Source organism: Marmota monax, unplaced genomic scaffold (genome assembly GCF_021218885.2).
Source record: "Marmota monax isolate L192 unplaced genomic scaffold, Marmota_monax_Labrador192_F-V1.1 WCK01_AAM20220418_F8-fsc00005, whole genome shotgun sequence".
Classification (NCBI taxonomy): domain Eukaryota; kingdom Metazoa; phylum Chordata; class Mammalia; order Rodentia; family Sciuridae; genus Marmota; species Marmota monax.
This window is the reverse complement of record NW_026692254.1, coordinates 25,032,817-25,052,802: the sequence shown is the minus strand read 5'-3', so window position 1 is coordinate 25,052,802 and position 19,986 is coordinate 25,032,817. Positions and strand designations below refer to the sequence as shown.

At 35.9% G+C, this 19,986-nt stretch overlaps 1 protein-coding gene across 2 annotated transcripts in view; it reads right to left on the bottom strand.

Moving 5' to 3' along the window:
- Positions 1 to 19,986, bottom strand: part of Agbl1 (AGBL carboxypeptidase 1) — a 719,307-nt gene that overhangs the window by 221,348 nt on the left and 477,973 nt on the right. For both annotated transcript variants that reach the window (XM_046439390.2, XM_058577088.1), the window contains exon 20: positions 2,003 to 2,166. In XM_046439390.2, coding sequence (XP_046295346.1) covers positions 2,003 to 2,166 — 164 coding nt within the window. The remainder of the gene's footprint in view (positions 1 to 2,002; positions 2,167 to 19,986) is intronic.

The window sequence follows — 19,986 nt, the reverse complement described above, 5'->3', positions numbered from 1 at the left end:
GGTCTGGATTTATTTAACTCTCCATACTCTATGATCTATAGCCCAGTGTGACGAGCAAGTTAATTACTGCATTTAGGTAATTAAGTCTCGGGAAGCCAGGGACTTCCAAAGCAGGATTAATGTAGAGTGCTAGATCTTTCTAGGTTTGAGTTGTCATTTGGTGAGAAGTCACACTGGAAGAGCATTCTAACATTGGCAGGAGGAAAAATAATGAAAATGAGCTGTGAACAAAATGGCCCAGTATTAATGGTTTCCTTTGCCTTTGGACATCATGTTCATGGTGAGCCTCCTTCTCATTTACCAAGAGACACAATTCCCCATCCATCCTGTCAATCGAAGTGCAGGCATGACTCAGCCTTTTCTGACTCTTCTGGGTCCTCTGGTTCCTCTCTCCTCTCATGTGGCTATTATTTCCTTCTTTCTCACCCCCTGAATTTGTTTTGGTCAGGTCTAAAATATTTGTCTATTGAAAAGAGCATCAAAAAGGTCTCATTACAGTAATAATTCTCCATCGTTTGGCTTATTAATGACCCTCACATTTCTCAGAGATCCGGCCTTTCTCTGCTAACAGAGCCAGGTTCTCTGAACCAGTATTTAATTATCTTCAGGTGGTTCCCCTTGCCTTCTGGGAAGTTGCATAACTTTTGGAGAATGGGACTATTAAAACATTTCTTGTCCCCAAGTGCCTAGATATTGGCAGTGATAATGCCGTTTTTTTAAACCAAGTAAAGCCTCAAAAATTCTATATACATACAAACACTGCCAAATAGTAGTATCTGTAGATGTGTATGTGTGTCACCTTGCATCTTCCTTATCACAAGCAATATGTATTAGTATATATTTTTTTCAATTCAATAGACATTTGTTTGCTGAATTGAATTTGTAAGGATGCTAAGGGTCCAATGCAAAGAAAGGGGACATTTTTTGGATTAATTTTGCAGAGAATTTTTTTACACTTATTTTTGAAAATTTATTTTTTCTTTTATTTTATTTATTCTAATTTGTTATATATGATAGCAGAATTCCCCTACCTCTCACAAAACTCAAATCAAAGTGGATCAAGGAACTAGGAATTAAACTGGAGACCCTGTACCTAATAGAAGAAAAAATAGGCCCAAATCTCCATCATGTTGGATGAGGCCCCAAGTTTCTTAATAAGACTCCTATGGCACAAGAATTAAAATCAAGAATCAATAAATGGGATGGATTTAAACCAAAAATCTTCTTATCAGCAAAAGAAATAATCTGTGAGGTGAATAGAATGGGAGCAAATTTTTACCACACACACATCAGATAAAGCACTAATCTATAGGATATAAAAAGCACTCAAAAATCTTAACACCAAAAAAATAAATAACCTAATCAATAAATGGGCCAAGGAACTGAACAGACACTTCTCAGACGATGATATACAATCAATCAACAAATATATGAAAAAAGTTCATCATTGCTAGCAATTAGAGTGATGCAAATCAAAAAGATTTCATCTAACTCCAATCAGAATGGCAACTATTAAGAATACAGACAATAAGTGTTGGCAAAGATGTAGGGAGAAAGGCACACTCATACATTGCTGGAGGGACTGCAAATTGGCTCAACCAATATGGAAAGCAGTATGGAGATTCCCTGGAAAACTGGGAACGGAACCCCATTTGACCCAGCTATTCCACTCTTCAGTTTATACCCAAAGGACTTAAAACAGCATACTACAGGGATGCAATCATATCAATGTATTAGTGTATATTTATAAACACATGAAGCTTTATAATTGCATGTATGTAAACAAATGAGCCACATACTCCTCCCGGTCTTCCAGAGGAAGGAAGGATATCTTGGGTCTGGCTTACTATACAAATTAACAGAACTTACCTTCATTCAGCAGCTCTTCCATATTTTCTGTCTGTCAAAGACCCCCTGGATGCACTTGACCTGGAATACTAAAATATTCTGCAAAAGGAATACAAAGATCTAAATGTCACTTGTGCCCTCATGAGCATCTTACCGCTGGGGATGGTGATCCAGAGCATCTTCCTCTGCATTCAGCAGAGTTGCAGCTCGAGCCAGGAGCTGATGGCTGCAGCTTACAGATTTGAGTTCCAAGATGAGGAGGCCCAAGCAGAACATGGCTCCCATCTCCTCCAGTTCACTGGTGCCAAACTGGAGACCCTGCCAGTTAAACAAAGCAGTCAACTGTCACTATGTAATGGGAATTGAGTTGTGACAATTTGAGATAAGGAGGAAGGACTCCCAGACACATGCCTATCACAGAAATTGAGAGTTAATGGTATGTGTCAGTCACTGTCCAATGTGTTTTCTTGAGGGTGCCATGGATTGGTGATTTTCAGCCTGGGTTATGTGAACATCCAAGGTTCCCTAGAAGCAATGTTGTTTTAGTCAGTTTTTTTTTTTTTTTTTTTTTTTTGCTGCTGTGACTAAAAGACCTAAAAGCACAACTGTAGAGGAGGAAACATTTAACTTGGGGCTCATGGTTTCAGAGGTCTCAATCTATAGAAAGCAGGCTCCATTCCTCAGGGCTCAGGGTGAGACAGATCATCATGGCAGAAAAGTGGCAGAGGGAAGCAGCTCATATGATGATCAGAAAGCAGAGAGAGCAACTCCACTCACCAGATACAAATATGAACCCCGAAGCCACACCCCCAGTGCCCCACCTCCTCCAGCCACCCCTTTAGTTACCACTCAATAGCTTCAGGCGATTAATTCACTAATTGGGTTAAGGCCCTCATAACTCAAACATTTCTTCTCTGAACCTTCTTGCATTGTCTCACACATGAGCTTTTGGGGGACACCTCACATCCAAACCATAGCAAATATTAAGCTGGTCCGTGGCCATGAAGAGCAGAGGGCAGTTGCAGGATCAGTAATAAGCTATTGCCACACCACTGCAGTCAAAGCAGCAATACTTCTGTCAGAAAGTTTCCATTGCTGAAACAAAAATGCAGTCTTACTAACAGGAACTCTCTATATATTCTCCTAAATTAATTTGTCAACCAGTGGAGAAGAGTGAGGGTAATCCTTCACACATAAATACTAAAACTGAATATATATATATATATATATATATATATATATATATATACACACACTTAAAACTACCTTTTCAATTGTACTGAGATAATTCAAGAAAGCAAAGTCAAGACATGCATGCTCTAGGGCCTGACCTATGAAGTAACAAATAATAGACAGTAATAACAATTAACAAAATTTCATTAATCACTTACTATATGCCAGGTACTGTTCTGAACTATTTTATATACATTAAATCAGTGATTCATTACAAAAGTCTTGTGAGGTGTAATTTCTTATTTTCACCATATCACAAAGAAGCAGATTCACACACATAAAATCACGTCATTTATCCATGACAGAAAAGCTAGTAAGTAATAGAGGTTACCACATGAATTATGAAATGAAAGCTCAACAGAAAATGCTGTACACAGAATAGGAGAGTTAGAAGTATGCAGCTTTCAAAATTAGATCAGGATTGGGTTCAAATCCTGGTTTCACTATTTTCTGATTCTGTGACCTTGAGCTTACTGACCTATATTAGCATTGATTTCCTCATCTGCAAAATGGATTTACATTTACTCCTCCAGTCATCTGAGTATCTGATGATAAGGAATGTTTCAAAGAACCCATGCCATTTATTGATATTAGCTTAATTGCTCTTTCCTTTTTCCTCATGAAGGTGTTTGATATGACAGAAGTCAGATGCTCCTGAGGTGTTCATATTTACAAATTATATTTTATCTAGTTAAAAAATAAATTAATAGTGAATTATTACTTAATATATTATTATGTACTACACAATAAGTTATACTTTAATAAAATAGTTAGCAATTTATTATATATTTTAAAAATAGCTAAAAGAAAATTATTTTGATTCTTTCTAGCACAAATAAATGTGCTAGAAAAGAGGAAACATTTAACTTGGGGCTCATTATATGATACATGTATCATATGATGGATCTAATTACTCTGCCTTGACTATTACCCAGGGTGTATATGTTTTAAAATACCACACTGTACCCCACAAATATGTACAGTTATTGTGTGTCAATTAAAAATCAAAATAGGTTTTTTTTAAAGAGAGAGAGAGAAATTTTACTATTATTTTTTTAGTTTTCAGTGGACACAACATCTTTATTTTATTTTTTATATGGTGCTGAGGATCGAATCCAGCGCCCCGCGCATGCAAGGCAAGTGCACTACCTTGAGCCACATCCTCAGCCCAAAATAGGTTTTTACACTCAGATGATATCAATATAAAAGACAGGGATAGGTAATAAGAATTTTAAAAGCTTGATCATGAGCATTCCAAGAAAAATCACAGTGCCAAATCAAGAAATCACAAGATTCACCAAAGAATCCTAGGTAAAAGCACAAAGGGAAGTGGAAAGTCCTCAAGTTTATTTCAGATAGTGGAAAATTTGATTTGCTGCATGCTTTGATACCTGTTTCCTGAAGAAAGGATACTTCAGAGTTAAGAGAAGTCTGTTCCTCTGTAAATAGCAGCAGTACAAAGGGAAAGGCAGATGTTGAACAAATTGTTTTTTTTAATTCCCTAAACAATATAAAGATTGCTTTTTAAAAAGAGAAAAACCCCAGAATCTCTCCCCTCATGCTAAGGCTGTAAGGTCTGGTTCTTGCCCCCCCTGTTTAGGCTGCTCTTCCTGGTTCCAGCAATGCTGGCTAGTTGGCAGGAAGGAAGCTTTAAAGGTCACTGTCTCCTGTTCCATGGCCACCTCCTTGCTGATGGCAAGGGTGGTAGATAAGGAAAATGAGAGCAAGACACCAGCCCCTCTGGGGCAGGTGACACCCACTATACACATGTGAAACCCCAGCATTTAACAGAGCAGGTTATAGGTATTCTGTAGAGGTCAAAAGAAGAACAAGTTCTATGTAGAATAAATCCTATACCATGTTCCATAATGACAGGTTAAGGGCAATTGCTTCACACCTGAGCACTTCTGTGCAATAAGAGCTACAGTGACAGCATTTTTATAATGTAAGAATATCTTCATATCCCAGATATTGGCCTGTTTATTTCAGGTAATGTTTTGGTATCATAAAATGACTAGTTCAGAAAACCTCAATTAAAGGAACCTGAACAACTTTATGGGTGTTAGAACTTGCCCAAGTCCTTGATTTTATTTTGTCCTCTACTACTAGTGTTAATTTCTCCTTAACACTCAATTATTTTTACTCTAATACTGTATAAAAAATTGGTTTATATGAATGACCTCCTCTCATTCAATCCCTAGTCTGGAAGAAAAATACTTAAAGGCAAAGACTGAGCAGTATTTATTTATTATTTAACTTTATCATCCCTGTCATAGAGTGCATACCTATCATATGGCATATTCTCCATATATTATAAATATATAAATAATTTGATATACATAGTGAGTATGAAGAGGCATGGATTGTCTCTCAGATGAATATTGCATTTGTCAAGTGGAACTTGACTTCTCTGGATAAAAAAGTCACTGAGTATCTTTATATTGTGTTCTCCCATTGTCAAATACTCTATTTAAATATAGTGTATAGATATTATTTTTCTGCTAGGTTACTCATTCCTATATCTGGTTGTGATCTGATAAACAGGTAAGTAAACATTTAGAAATTTTGAACTCTACAATGGTCAATCATCATAGGCTCACAGTAGCAATTTTGTGAAGAAAGTTGGCTTTGGATTAGTTTGAAAGTGAGTATTAATAAAATAGACATCCAATTCTCCTTTAAACACCTCATATATGCAAACGTGTGGCTGTAGTGATTTAAATAAATAGGGTTTCACTTTGCACCCTTAATACATTTGGGGCACAGTAGAAGGTTCATAGCATTATTTCAGCAACTTAAAATCAGGGACATGCTACTAGCCATGCTCCTTTATTTTTTATCATGATTGAAAGGTGAATTCTGTAGCTCCAGATAATACATTATCAATAAAAAAAAATGAAAATAAAAAGAATAAAGAGAAAATGGGGGGAAATGGAGAAGGCACTAATTTTTACCTAACATTTGATTGACCAGAACTGTATAGTAGAGCCACCTTCAGCTTCATGATAGTCTAGTAGCAGAACATTTTAATTTGTCCAACCTCTTAAAAAGAGGAAGGTAAGAGAAAAGAGGTTAGAGATGAGCGCCAGGTGAGTGGACAGGGTCTGCCAAATCAGTATTCTCATACCAATGTTGCTAGAAAACGTGAACTACTCTGCATAGCAGTAGAAAACCAATCTACTTGTATGATCCTCCATTATCTTTTTTTAAAAAAGTTTTCTTGATAATTGACCCAAAAGAAGAATATCTGTTACATATTGATAAGACAATCTTAGGATCCAAAACAAGATAAGTTTAAATAGCCAAAGCATTGATAATTGATTTGCAAAAGAGGAAAAGCAATTAATAAATTAAACAAATGTGAGAAAATGGTCAATTACAGTACTTAAATAAACATGTCTTTTGTACCCAGAAAATTGGTAAACATATTTTCAAATTTATAATAATCAGTGCTGACCTTATTTTATGCTAAAAGCAGGCAAATATCAAAAGGTCTGATTCATACCTTTTGGGAAATTGTTCAATAACATATGACATGGTAATGTCACTTCAGGGAACAATTCCTAATCAACTGATTGAAAATAAAAGTGAAGTTATATGCATAAAAATGTAAATTATATCAATGTTATATGCAATAATCAAAAATTGAGGGAAATTAAACCCTAAATGTCTAATAAAGGAGGAATGACTAAGAAATAATAATGGAATAAATTTGATAGACTATAATGAAGTCATTAAAATGATAATTATAACAACCATTTGGCAATGTGAGAAATGCTCATGATTTAATGATAGTTAAAATAAAGCAAGATACAAATCATGAGATGATGATATTTATCGTGAAGAGTTAACAGTGAAAGTGGAGGTGGCTACCCTCAGCCCCCAAACACTTTCAGACTTTGTTGCTATAGTTTGCATGTAAAATATAAGTACTTGGAAGAGAGAGGGCTCTATTATCCTCTCAAGAGGACATTCATACAACAAACATTTACAAAATTACTGCTACTTAAAAAAAATGATTCAGCTATCTTATGCTAATAAATGAATGCTAAATCTCCCTTTAGCTATTTGTAAGATCTTCTATGTATCTTTGATATTCTGAACAAAATTTACAATTATTTTCATTTCTTTCACTTGGAAGTTATTGACACTGTCATTGGTATCTTTCAACAACTCTAGAAAAATGTCATTTTGAATATTGCATCTCCCCTAGTCTCTGACAAGGAAATCAAAGATAAGCTACTATTAAACTTACCTATTTTAATTTCATCCCCCATCTCTTGATCTTACTTTCATAATTTCTGGGGTTTTTTATTCACTATAATAAATTCTAAACATTTTTTATATTAATGTTTCTTTTTAATAATTCTTTCTCCCACTTTGTTGAATCAGTTCACTAGCTCATCCATCTCAAAGACCTTCTAAAACACTTATAAACATTTAATTTATGTTACTGCACCTAATTATTCCTTTCTATGCAGTTTTCTGCATATCATTCATTAGTTTGATTTTTTGTTAAATATCAATAAAGTAGGCTTCTTTGTTCAAACATTTTACAATTTTTAAAATTCTTTTTTTTAATTTTGAAAAAAAGTCTTTGTTGATTAGTTTTATTGTCCTTTTCTCCCACTAGAACTTGTGTCTTTTTTCCCTGAGTACTTAAGACCCTGTCAGTAAAGGGTCACTAAAAGTAGGACTATATTTAAGAATTAAAGTCTTTATTAAGACTTTGCTATCTTTTTCTGCTCTACTTAAACTATGGCTAAAACAGTCAGATATTTTAGTTTGTCATTTAAATTGCAGTTTCCATATTTATTGACTGCTCTTGTCATCTCTGAAGATCCTGGCTTTGTATAGTTGTTTCCAATCAACCCTCAAAACTTGTATGGTCCTCTACTTTTCCCACAAAACCCAGGTTATAAACAGATGAGACTTAGTATCAGTTAAACCCCAAACCTATAGCAACCTCTGGCAAAGTCTATCTCTTTATAAAACTGAGCATGATTGAATACTCTATAGAAATATTCAGAGGGAAAATATTATACCTATGGATAAATAACTCAATTAAAACAAGGGCATTCTGAACGTCCCGAACCAATGTCTTTCTATGCAATTAATTTACAGAAATTTATAGTCTCCAGAAAGACACAAGAGGATGTTGTGCTGATGAAAGTACCACCAAAGCATGAAAAGGGAACAGCAATAGATTAGAAGAGATTGCATTATGAGATGGAAAATACAATTTCTAAATTAAAAGCCAAAATGGAAAGCATTAACAGACTGATGCAGAAAATAAAATGCATTACACAGAAGACAACTTCAAGACATTTTCCAACATCTTAAGTGGAAAAATAGATTGAAATGATGAGCTAAATATATAAATAAGAATTTTAGGACAGATTAAGGGAAAGTGATATGCCCCTAATATTGAACTTCAGAATGAGATAATAGGGTTGTCAAAATAGAAGCCAAGGAGAAAGAGAGAGGAGTAAGGATGAGGAAGATAAAGATTCCAAACAATAACTGATCCACAGGCTCACTGAATAGATGAGATCCAGTTAATGAAAAGACATGGAAAGTGGTGTAAGATTTGCTCACAGTACTAAATACTAACAACAGTGAAGCAAGATATACAGAATTTTGAGAAAAAATATTTGTTCCCGCAAAAGTCACTTATATGTGAAGGTCTCAAGACAAAATCAGAAGGCAAGCAATGAATGCAAACCATACATACATGAGGAAAAACTTTAAAATTTTCCTTAAAACGTTAGTATGATGCTGAAAATAAACAAACAAAAAAAACCTGACCATTATAAGAAGTTAAACAGCAACTTAATCTGATAGGTAGGTAGGTAAGTAGATAGATACAAGTATCGGTATACATCCTAATTAAAGAAAACTGTTCAGAAATAGGATATATTAAAAAATTATACAATAAGATCTAAAGATTATTTTCTTAAGAATGGCATGGAGATGGTGTCATTAGATTTCCACTGATATCAATGATAAAAAGAAAACGAAAGACAGAGAAAAGGAACCTCTGGATGAATGCATGACTTTAACACAAGTTGTATGTAATATATGACCCGACAAGAATGTACTCTAAACCAGAGGGCAGTATGCCTGGTGGGTGTAGACATAGACTCTGAGGCCCAGATTGCTGAGGTTCAATCCTATGATTCCACTTGTAACTGTATGATCTCAAGGAAGTCATTTGACTTTACAGTGCCTCCATTTTCTCATAAATGGAAATAAGAGAAATAATACATCGCTCATGAAGCTGCTAAAATACTTCAGTGAGTGATGAATATAAAACTTGAGATTGGCACTTGACCCATTTCACATTGTAAAAGCATCCATTATTATCAATAATAATAACAAATACTTACTACATAAACAAAATAGTTAAATAGCACACAGTCCTTATCAAAACTATGGCCCAAACTAGGGCCTGCTCTCACCATTATTTGTTTACCATCATTTAAAAAGTTTCAGGCAATTCAATAAGAAAATGAGTCATACATATTTGAAAGAAGGAATCACATTATCATTACTTGAAGACTAATTATATACTAAAACAAACCAAAGGAATCAACTAGAACATGCAATTTATTAGATATAAGGCAAGAATCGAGTAAATAGACAAGGTTACAAATTAAATATACAAAAATCAATTTTTTCTATAAACTAGCAAAATAAATTATAAAGTATAATAAGAATTTCATTCACAATGGCACGCTAACTACAAAATATCTGAGAATGAAATTAGTAATAACTACCCAAGGGTTATGTGATAAATGTTAGGGTTTTATCAGGAGATAACAAGGAAAATTTAAACAAATGAAGAAATGTGCTGAGTTCTGGGAAAGCAAAACCAAATACCATGCAATATCAATTCTTTTCATATTAGTCTAAAAAAGCATAGGAAATTAAAACACCAAGGAGGATTTTCAGACTTGGCAAACTAATTCCACTTTAGAAGCACACATGGCAAGAATATCCCACAAGAATCTGGAAATAAAGAATAAAATATAATAATGTGATTTTTCCTTAAAGTTAGGAAAAGCCTATTATATGCTTCAGTATAGGCATACCTCATTTTATTGTGCTTTGTTTAAATGTGCTTCACAGATATTTTATTTTTTTTTACAAATTTAAGCATTGGGGCAAGTCTGCTTCTAATTGGCACCATTTTCCTAACTAGCTCAGATAATCATCAGCATTTTTTGGCTATATAGTATTTTTAAATTAAATTATTAGATTAATTTAATTAATCTAATAAAGGTATATCCTTTATTAGATATAATGCTATTGTACATTTAATGGACTACAGTGTAGTATAAACACAACTTTTATATGCACTGGGAAATAAAAAAAGTTGTGTGACTCACTCTATTGCAATCATTCCTCTATTGCTATGGCCTAGAACAAAACCTACAATATCTTCAAAGTATTCCTGCAATTAAATGTTATGATATTGATGCAAAACACGGCAGACAGATCAAGAAAAAAATACAAAAAGCACAAACAACCTTGGAAAATGTAAAACTTTGCATGTGAAAAATATGCTCTCATAGTACCAGGAAATGTTCTATGATAAAGAGAAAGAAATAGCAATTGGTTAGTATTTGATGGAAAATTATTACCACAAAAATGAAATTTGCTTTTTTATTAAAGGGTAAATGTTCAAAAAATTTGATGATAAAAAATAAAATATAAGTTTACATGTATTATCATCTCTAGGCAGGAGAAAGTCTTCCAATGCCTATTCTCATCAGAACAAACCATAAAGGGAAATAGGAATGATCAAAGGAATAAAATTATAATGTCTAAATAGCCCCGAATATCACAAACTAAAATGGAAACAACAAAATAAACATAATTGCAGTGAAGGAAAAATTAACTTCCTTTGATATAAAATGCAAATTAATATAACAATAAAACAGCATGATTTGCTTCTCAATCTCAACTCACCCTCACCTTCCAAATCTTAATGGTCTTCTGGCAAAGGGCTGGATTCAGGCATTGTTAGACCCTGTCATAAATGGAGGAGCATATCCCTACAGTATTTCCCAAGGACAATTTGGAAATTATTTCAAAAGCCTTCATAACCCAAATTCCAGAAATTAATTTTAAGAAAATAATTATAAAATGAGAAACTCTCAAATGTATCCCAGTATATTACTAGTCCAATAAACTTGAGGGTATGTATCTCATAGAATATTAACATAATAATGTTTTTGGAACAGGCAAAACCATGGAGATAAAGTTATGACATGTCATAGTGTATCCATTATGGTCATAGTTTTTTTTTTAAAAATGTTATGATAAATATACACTAAACTGTTAAAAATGGCTTAGAAATGCATGGTGAGATTGCATGACTTAAATATTTTTTGTATTGTCTTTATTGTTTTCTAATCATGAAAACTAAGTAATTGCTTTTGCCTCTCATAGTTCCTTAAGCAAGGCAAACAAGCCTGAAAAGGAGAGTATATCTAAACTAGTTTATTTTGTATAATATATAATTTCAAGTGAAGTATGAGTAAACTTAAATTTAAATTAACTTTTATTATTTGTTAATTTTAAATTAAGTATTTTAATTCAAATACTTGATAATGACAAAAGACAAGGGGACAGTCTGGCTAGGCTTATCGAGCTTCTTAAGCCTCTCCTTTTTCCTGCACATGACCTATTTGGTGTTCCCTAAAGTCCACTTAATTTTTTTTTTTTTTGGATTCTAGGCCTGGGCATTTTTCTTTTGGTACAAATATTTTGTAACTTAGGGTCTAGAAAAGATATAGCAATGAGATATCTATATCCGTGGTATTGTCCCTGGAAATATTCTCATAACCTTTACAAAGTGCAAGTTGAGAGTGACTTTGAAGTTTTAAACTGGTTTGAAGAGACTCTGTACTTGAATTAAGAGATGAATACATCTCTGCCCTGACATACACTCAACAGAGAAGTTAAACTGAGCCAATGCAGCCATGCAGATCTAAAAACTCTAATAGGTGAGAAAGATGAGAAAGAGCAGGAGAGTGATGGGCTCTACAGCATCCCCACTTATCGACCCCAACAAATGGACTCTAATGCTTTCATGCTGAGGACCAAATCAATCACCAAGCATGTTGGTGTCTCTGCCAGAATCCAACAGATCTGCTTCTCTGTACAAAGCCCCCTCTGTGGACATCCTTTCAATCCAAGCTTCCTCTCCATTTCTGGCAATTGTTTCCTTAGTAACTGCAAAAAGGCCATAGATTTGCTTGGACCAGTGGGGCTGAAGGTTTGAGTTGTGTCCTTCATTTCTATGCTGGATCCTCTGGTTCTTTCATTAGTGAAATTGTTTCCAGACCACAAATGACCACACAGCAGACAGTATGGTCCTTTGTGATTACCTTTCCATGTCTTCCAGGAGCACATAAATGAGGACAAATGTGAATCAGAGACTGTATCATTATTCAGCCTAGAGTTTGACAAAGCAAGAGTATCTCTGTTTCATTGATGCATAAACTGGCAATTCTATGAGTAAAGCTATGTAGTTAAATGCCAGTAGAACCAGGGTAAACAAAAATAGTCCCCTGACTCCAAGCAAATATCTATGCCGATACCTAAGGTTTTACATATCACATATTTGATTCCCAATAGTTCCTGTAAATCTGGAGTTCATCCTTTCTTACAGGTTATACATCCCCAAAGTTCTACTTTCCAAATTCTCCATTCCCTTCTCCATGTGTCCACCAAAAGACCGTGAAGCTCTCTCAATATGGAACAGGTACACACACAAGCCCAGTCTTAAAGACCTCCCTCCTTCACTATTTCCACCCAATGGCTCCTGCGCTCATTTTCTCTGACTCTGATCCCTTAGCTCTGGCCCTGGCTTACAAAACCTGCTGGGGACCATTTTATTTGATGACAAAGGAATAATCCTATAACTCTTGAACTCTGTGGATTCTTTCAGTCCTATGTTTGAATTTTCCTTCTAGTACCACCAAATGGAAGAAGAAGGGATGTGCTTCTATACTCAACATCCCCATGGATTATAGCCATCATCTTGAGAAATTCATCTTAGAGGGACAAAGATCACTTTGAACAGATGCTAGTCATTGCAATGGAGCAGAGCTTTTCTTTACCTAATGTTAGCTCTTTTGTTTCTGAAATCCAAGAAGGTTCTGGAGAATCAGGGAAGGAGTGGGAGAGAAAAGGTTAGAGAAGTGGGTAAGGGCTTCATTTGGATGAGCAGTGGCTATTAACCCTCAGGTGTGAAACTATTTTAACCTGCTAGCAATCAACATGACTTCTGAATGCAAACTGGGGAATATCAGTCTTAACCCAGGTTCCACATCAGCCCATCCATGTTCACCCAGTCTCCTCAGAAAATGAAGACTAAGAGATAAAAATCAAAACTGTTTTCACAAAGATGGCATAATATTAACATGAAGAAGCAGCTCCCAACTCTCCCATATGGATTACAGTGGTTCTCTACACATTCTTCCATTGGTCATGCTGTACAATAGGCAGTTTTTGCTGGGTGGGAGTACCATGGTAGTCACACCCAATGCTTCTCAAAGTGTGAAGGACAGATTAGTGCTTGCCTGTGAAATATCCATGAATTTGTGTCTGTGATTAAATAAGAGAGTTGGGCTAAAAGATCAGTCAGTCATGTAATGTGTTTTTAGTTCATCTGATCTTATCAGTGAAGCAGGAATTGTGATTGTGTCCATTCATGTTCAATATAAGCTCCTGTCATATCATCTCAGCAACCAAGGAGCCAACAGTTTCTGAACAATGGGTCAGCAGATACTTTGAGTAGTTCCTAAACATGCTCCCCAAGAAGCCTCTGCTTTGAGTAGTGTAAAGAGAATGCGGTGATGATAGTCAGATCTCTGAACCCTAATTCTGTCATACCCTATCAAATTGACCACATCCAAATACTACATAACCCCTTCAAGTTCCAGGTCCTCATTCTTAAAATGGGAAAACATTACCTGTCACCAAAGTGCTCCTGTGAAGATTAAATATGATATAAAATATACATGCCCTGCATTGAGGCACAGTATAGGGGCTCCATAAATGTGGATTATTTCAGGCACTTTTTTTTAACCACATGCAATATCACACTCAGGGACCTAATAGAATTGTACAGATCACAAATATTCATGTGTGTATCTGTGTATTGATTTGGATACATAAATGCCACTCATCTCTACTTAGTTTTCATTCTCTTCCTTCTGAGGGAAATCTTTACTTTTCTCCATGTTTTCTTAGTCAAATTGATGTGGATAAAACAGAAAGACAAGTATTACTGACTGAAATGCAGGAGAGGTTGGAGATTTTAATCTCTATGTCCAATTAAAGTTGTTGAGTAAGATGAGATAAAAGAATAGCATTCCTAGTGTACTTAATTTATATGGAAAGCAAAAGTTAAATTAAAGAAAGGAAATTCAGAGCTTGAAGTAGAGAGAAATTGTCCCAAAAGAGAGAGTCATTGGCTAGTCAGAGAAGTTGGTCAGAAAGTTAGATGGAGCTATGTGATGACCATTCAAAGGGGCCAGAGTGCATCTCATGGAAACTTGCACTCTGCTGAGACCTTAGCAATATCCCTCAGAACCCTAGACCATACTGTGTTTGGGAATTACATGCTTGTACTTGCCAAGAGGTTTTAAATTGTTTTATGAACCAATAAATGTTGGTGGACAATTGACAATTCCTCTCAAGTTTCAGGTAAATTTGTGCATAGCCATTGTTTCCCTTGTTTCTTGAATAATTGGATGCTTTTTTGAAAGTTGCCAACATGGCTGGGTCAGCATTATCATCACCAGGTATGAGAGCCTAGTGTCCACTCTCTCTCATAATGAACATTTATTTACCTCTCACTGTGCACATGACCCTGTTCTAGAAGTTGAACTGAAAGAAGCAAGGTCTCAACTACCAAGGGTGATTTTATGTGCCTCCCATCCCCAAAAGACCACCTTCAATATTACACCCTAAGCACAGCGTTTGTCATAGGGTGTGATTTTGGAGTCCTGTGTGGGCCTTTAAAGAACCATCAAAAGGGATAAGAAAAGATATCAATCCTCAAGGGTTTTATATCCTTCTAGGGAAGCTAGAACTTCACTAAAAATGGGAAACACCTTGAATGTTCAAAGAAAAAATACATTGTTTGGCTTAGTCTGGACTTTGGAACATGTGTACCTATACACAAACTTAATTTGGATGCCATGTTTGCTTCTACATATAATTTTAAAGCTGTATAACTAAGCAGGTACAGCAACATATGCAGTTCAACCCATACTGTATTTTCCCAGTCCCTTGCATTGGTGTTTTCTCTGTGACCCCTGTATGCATTCAAGTTGTAAGCATTTCCAGTCACTAAAACTAGCCCCCATTGATACTCGTATTGTTTTTCTTCATCAAGTTCTTTGGAAAGAGACTGAGTAGGCAGAAAACAAATATAAATAGGAATGGGGCTCAGATCCATTAGGGCTGAAGATTTATGTGTGGCTAGGATTTGCTGTTATGATCCAAAAGATAATATCTGACCAAAAGCAATATAACAACTTTGTATTTAGTTCAGTAAATGAGGCCTGACCAAATGCAGAGAAAAATAATCCTTCAAAGCTTAAAAGCAATAAGATTGCTATGCAAAACCCTTATATTGAGTCAATAAGTAAATTAAGAAATAATGGTTAATTTTAAAATGTTTGCACTAAAAAGCCAATAAGAAAATTTCATTGACAACATTGGATTATTAATATAATTAACCATAAGAAAAGATTATCTCTTAATCATTCTGAAACTTTGCTGTCTTCACACAATGGCATCTACCCAATTGCCAATAGATTTGAAAATATGATGATACAGGCAAATGTATACAATAAGAATGCAAAGCCTTCTGATTATTCTGAAGAGGAAATGTATTTGTTTGTGCTTTTCATGAATTTATTTATGAAAATTATTTTTGCAAAGTAATGGAAGAATCCATTGTCCAGGCTTCAAGTCTGGGTCTCAGTTTTGCATTGAATATGACTCTGAGCCTAGATGCAGACTGAAAGACCTGATCCAATAATATAGATGGTAGATCTTTTCAAATTAAAATGAAGATACTTTGCAACCTCCGGTCTGCTCCTTCCTAAAGTAGAAAACTGACATTTCCTGCAGAAATGCTTCTTTCCTGTGGGTGTAAGTCTAAACACCTTTGGTTCTGCTTACCAGATAAAGGGAACATACTAAATTCATATCAATTCAAAAGTCTCTGAGCAGTGGCTGCAAATGCTGTGCCTGTGATTTCCCAGTGTTTGTGTCTGTGCAGATAGACCTTCAGAATCCATGAGCAGAGGAGTAATAATAGTACTGAAAACGGTGACAGACCTGAGCACTGTCAGGCTGTAATTGCTGTGGCAACAGAGTAAACAGTCCTAGCGTAGGCCCATATGGCTTTGATACCCAAGTGCTCAGGAGGGAACAGCTGGAAAACCCAGCAAGCAGAACACTTGCCAGCAGACTTTGTTCACTTCAAACAGGGAGAAATGTTTTATTTTTTAATGAAACCTTTTCCAATCAGCCCTGTCTTCTTTCTGCCTGCCTCCAGCCTCGTTTAGCTGTCTCATTTTTACATAAGGGGAAGTGTTCAGGTGAGAGGCTGTTGTTGGAAAAAGAATAGCCATGCACTGTCGATGGAAGGCTTAAGAAGCTCAAGATGCAGCCACAGGTAGCAGAAGATAGAAACATGGTGCTGAAATTCTGCAAAGTAGGCAGCCAATAGTGTTCCCAGGAGAGAAAACCCTGCTATTGGGCATGGAGATGAGGCTGTGGCAGATCCACCTGCCAAATAGATTATAGTATTTTTACCTTCAGAGTGCTGGTCATGTGTAATGTATTATTTAAAGGAAATTTTTAAAATCACCCTGTTTTAAACCATCTCATCCATCAATTTTACAACACTAGAGATTCTTTTTGTTAATGGCTCCTTATATGTCATGAATTAGTAAACAAAATAGCATTTATTTTATGCTGCTCATCAGTGTACTACCAATATACAACCTCCATTCAGTAGAGGTTTAGGGCTCAAAGGAATGGAACAGAACAGGTAAATTCTAGGGGGGGAAAATTAGAAATCTGGAAATCTTCAGGCCTTATATGAATAGCTTGAGGATAGTGGTGGGGAAGTGGGAGAGAGACTAAATTAAGCAAGGAATTTTCTTAATTGAAAAGCCTTTGCTTGCTTCTGTCTGTGAAAATATTCCCTTTTGTTTTCTGTATAGTACAAATAGCCAATCACCTTATGTTCTTCTTTTACAAGAGAACATTACCATAACCTTTGAACCTACATGAGGCTTGAGGTTACATCCCACGTAATTTACCTCATTAGAAGTAGTTTTCCTGATGCTTCTGAGTGAGCTCAGGCAGATCTCATGACTTCCATTTTTTTTTTGATAGAAAATCAAATTAGAAAAATCCTATGAAATACATAAATAGATATTTTAATCTTTATTCAAAGGCAAAGCTTCTCCTAGTTGAGACTGGACTGAGTGGGCAGCTTCAGTAAGGAGGAGTTTGTAGAGGGAGGTGAGAGATATTACCTTCTTACAACTCATTCACTGCTCTTTGGGTTCCTTTCAGTGAGACCCAAGCAGAACCCATAAGGGAAGAATCATCTGGTCTCAAATAGTGGGTCCAGTTATCCTTCTGACTCAGGAACTGGCTGGGGCAGATATGTAATTGCATTCTTTGGAATTTCCCATCTATGGGTCTTCTCATCTACATTTTTCTTGATGTAAGCAAATAGGTCTCTACCTTAAGGTATTACAGTGCGGTCCCTAGAAAGCATTTGCTTTCCCTTATTGTGGCTGGTGTTTCCTTAATAGTCCAGGTATATAAGATGGATGGAGCCTCCAATCCTGTTCTCCTCTTACACAAGTCACACATCTCTTGTTTGCTGGGAATCCACACACCTCTTTTGAACAGAAAATTGATCCCAACCTAACAAGGTCTCTGATCTACCATAATGTGATGATTCAAAATGTTGCTAAAGCATCTGGGAGGGAATTCAACAGCAATTCATCATGGCTTCCAAGCTCCAACTTACCACAACCCTAAAGATGAGTTTCACAGAAGTTAAACATCTTATCTCTGAATGCTCAATAATCAGGAGAGCTGGAAACCAAACTCAGCTTCCCTGGGGTAAGGGTGTTTCTCATCAAGACACCACAGCTGTTAGCCCACCAGTTATAATTGCTCCCTTCTGGTATACCCCAGGTAATTGGCACATTTCATCGGGATCAGAAGTATGAGATATAACAAGGAATGCTTCCTTTCATATGATATGTGGGCAGTCCAACACCTTAAGTTTGGGCTACTCAAGTCCACATGTAAAGAACACAGTAATTACATATAGAGCACAGCCTTTCCAGGAAATATATTATTAAGCACAAATTTGAAAAAAAAAATGACCTCCTTTGGCAACAACAATTCTTTCTGTAGTACTTTCATATCCTACTGTTACTCATTTTTCCTACTAAATGCTCAGGGCAAAGGATTTCCATTCTAAACATCACCTCCAGTCAATATGTTTATACATATATATATACACAGAGAGAATTTTCTGCATCCCAGTAGCTTTACGCATGCACAGTGCTTCTGCCCTGAGGCTGGGTATAAATAAATTGACAGTCTGATTTCCCACTAATGCCATCAGAGAACACCCTTTCAGAATACTAATCTGAAAATCTCAGGAAGTAAGGGAAGCTTGTGACAAGAAGCAGGATGATACACACTTTTACTATGGCCAGAAAACAGATTGACCAAAAGGGACTCTAGTGGGCTTCAAGATTTGTGCAGTTGGCTTTATTGTAATTCAGCTTTCCCTTCTTGAAAGACTTATGGGAGACTTAAGGCTGCTTAGGGCTTAGTGGAAGGGCTGGGATGGACAGTTGAGCATATTAGCAAAAGTAATCAAACAGATAAATGAGGAGGGTGAGGGCCTTGGAAGCAAAAACTAGGATTAAAAAAACCCTGTTGGTCTTCAAAAGAAATAAAGCCCAGGGAATCAACATAGCTGAGGCCAGATAGAGGGCTGGGAAATTAGGTGAAAGCAAGAATGAAGATTAGAATATCATAAAGGAGAGGAGAAGAGAAAACACATTAAAATAAATACTCTTAGTTTATTTGTAATTCAAACAGAGATCTGGGATTTTCCTACCTCTCTCTACCTGTCCTTTAGGTAAGTTCTGAAGAAAGAAATGACCGTTCTAATATTAACTAAGGAAGAACGTGCCACAGAAAGCATTTTATTATTAAAAGCAGTATAAAGGCATAGGCTAAGTTGTATGCTACAAAGATACACTTCATCTTTCTGCCCCACCCCATGTCCTGTTTCCAGCAGGTTAAACAATGGAAAATATTGGTGATGGGGGTGGATAGTGAGGGAGTAACTCCACAAGAGCTATGGCCTGGTGAACAAAGAAATTCTTCACCAAATAGGAGAGGGACACAGGAGGGAGAAGCTAGGTTACAGAGATATATGGTCAGTCAAATCAGAACTGTTATGTTTAGGATCTGGGTGTCCCTTCAAAAGCTCATGTGTTGAAAGCATTGTCCTCAATACAGCAAAGTTCAGAGGTGCAGTTTTAGGCAATAATTGGATTGTAAGGGCTCTGACTTCAAACATGAATTAATCTATCAAATGTGAATTAAATGAATTAACCAACAAATGTGTATTAAATGGATTAATTTACTGATGGCTGAATGGACTATTGTGAGGTGGAGTTAGGAAGTAAGTCACTGGGGTATGCACTGGAAAGGTGTTTCTTCCTCTACCCACCCTATCCTCTGCTGCCATTGCCATGAGCTGATGGGTAGTTTTTATCTACCATCACCTTCCACCATGATGCCTCTGCAACTGAG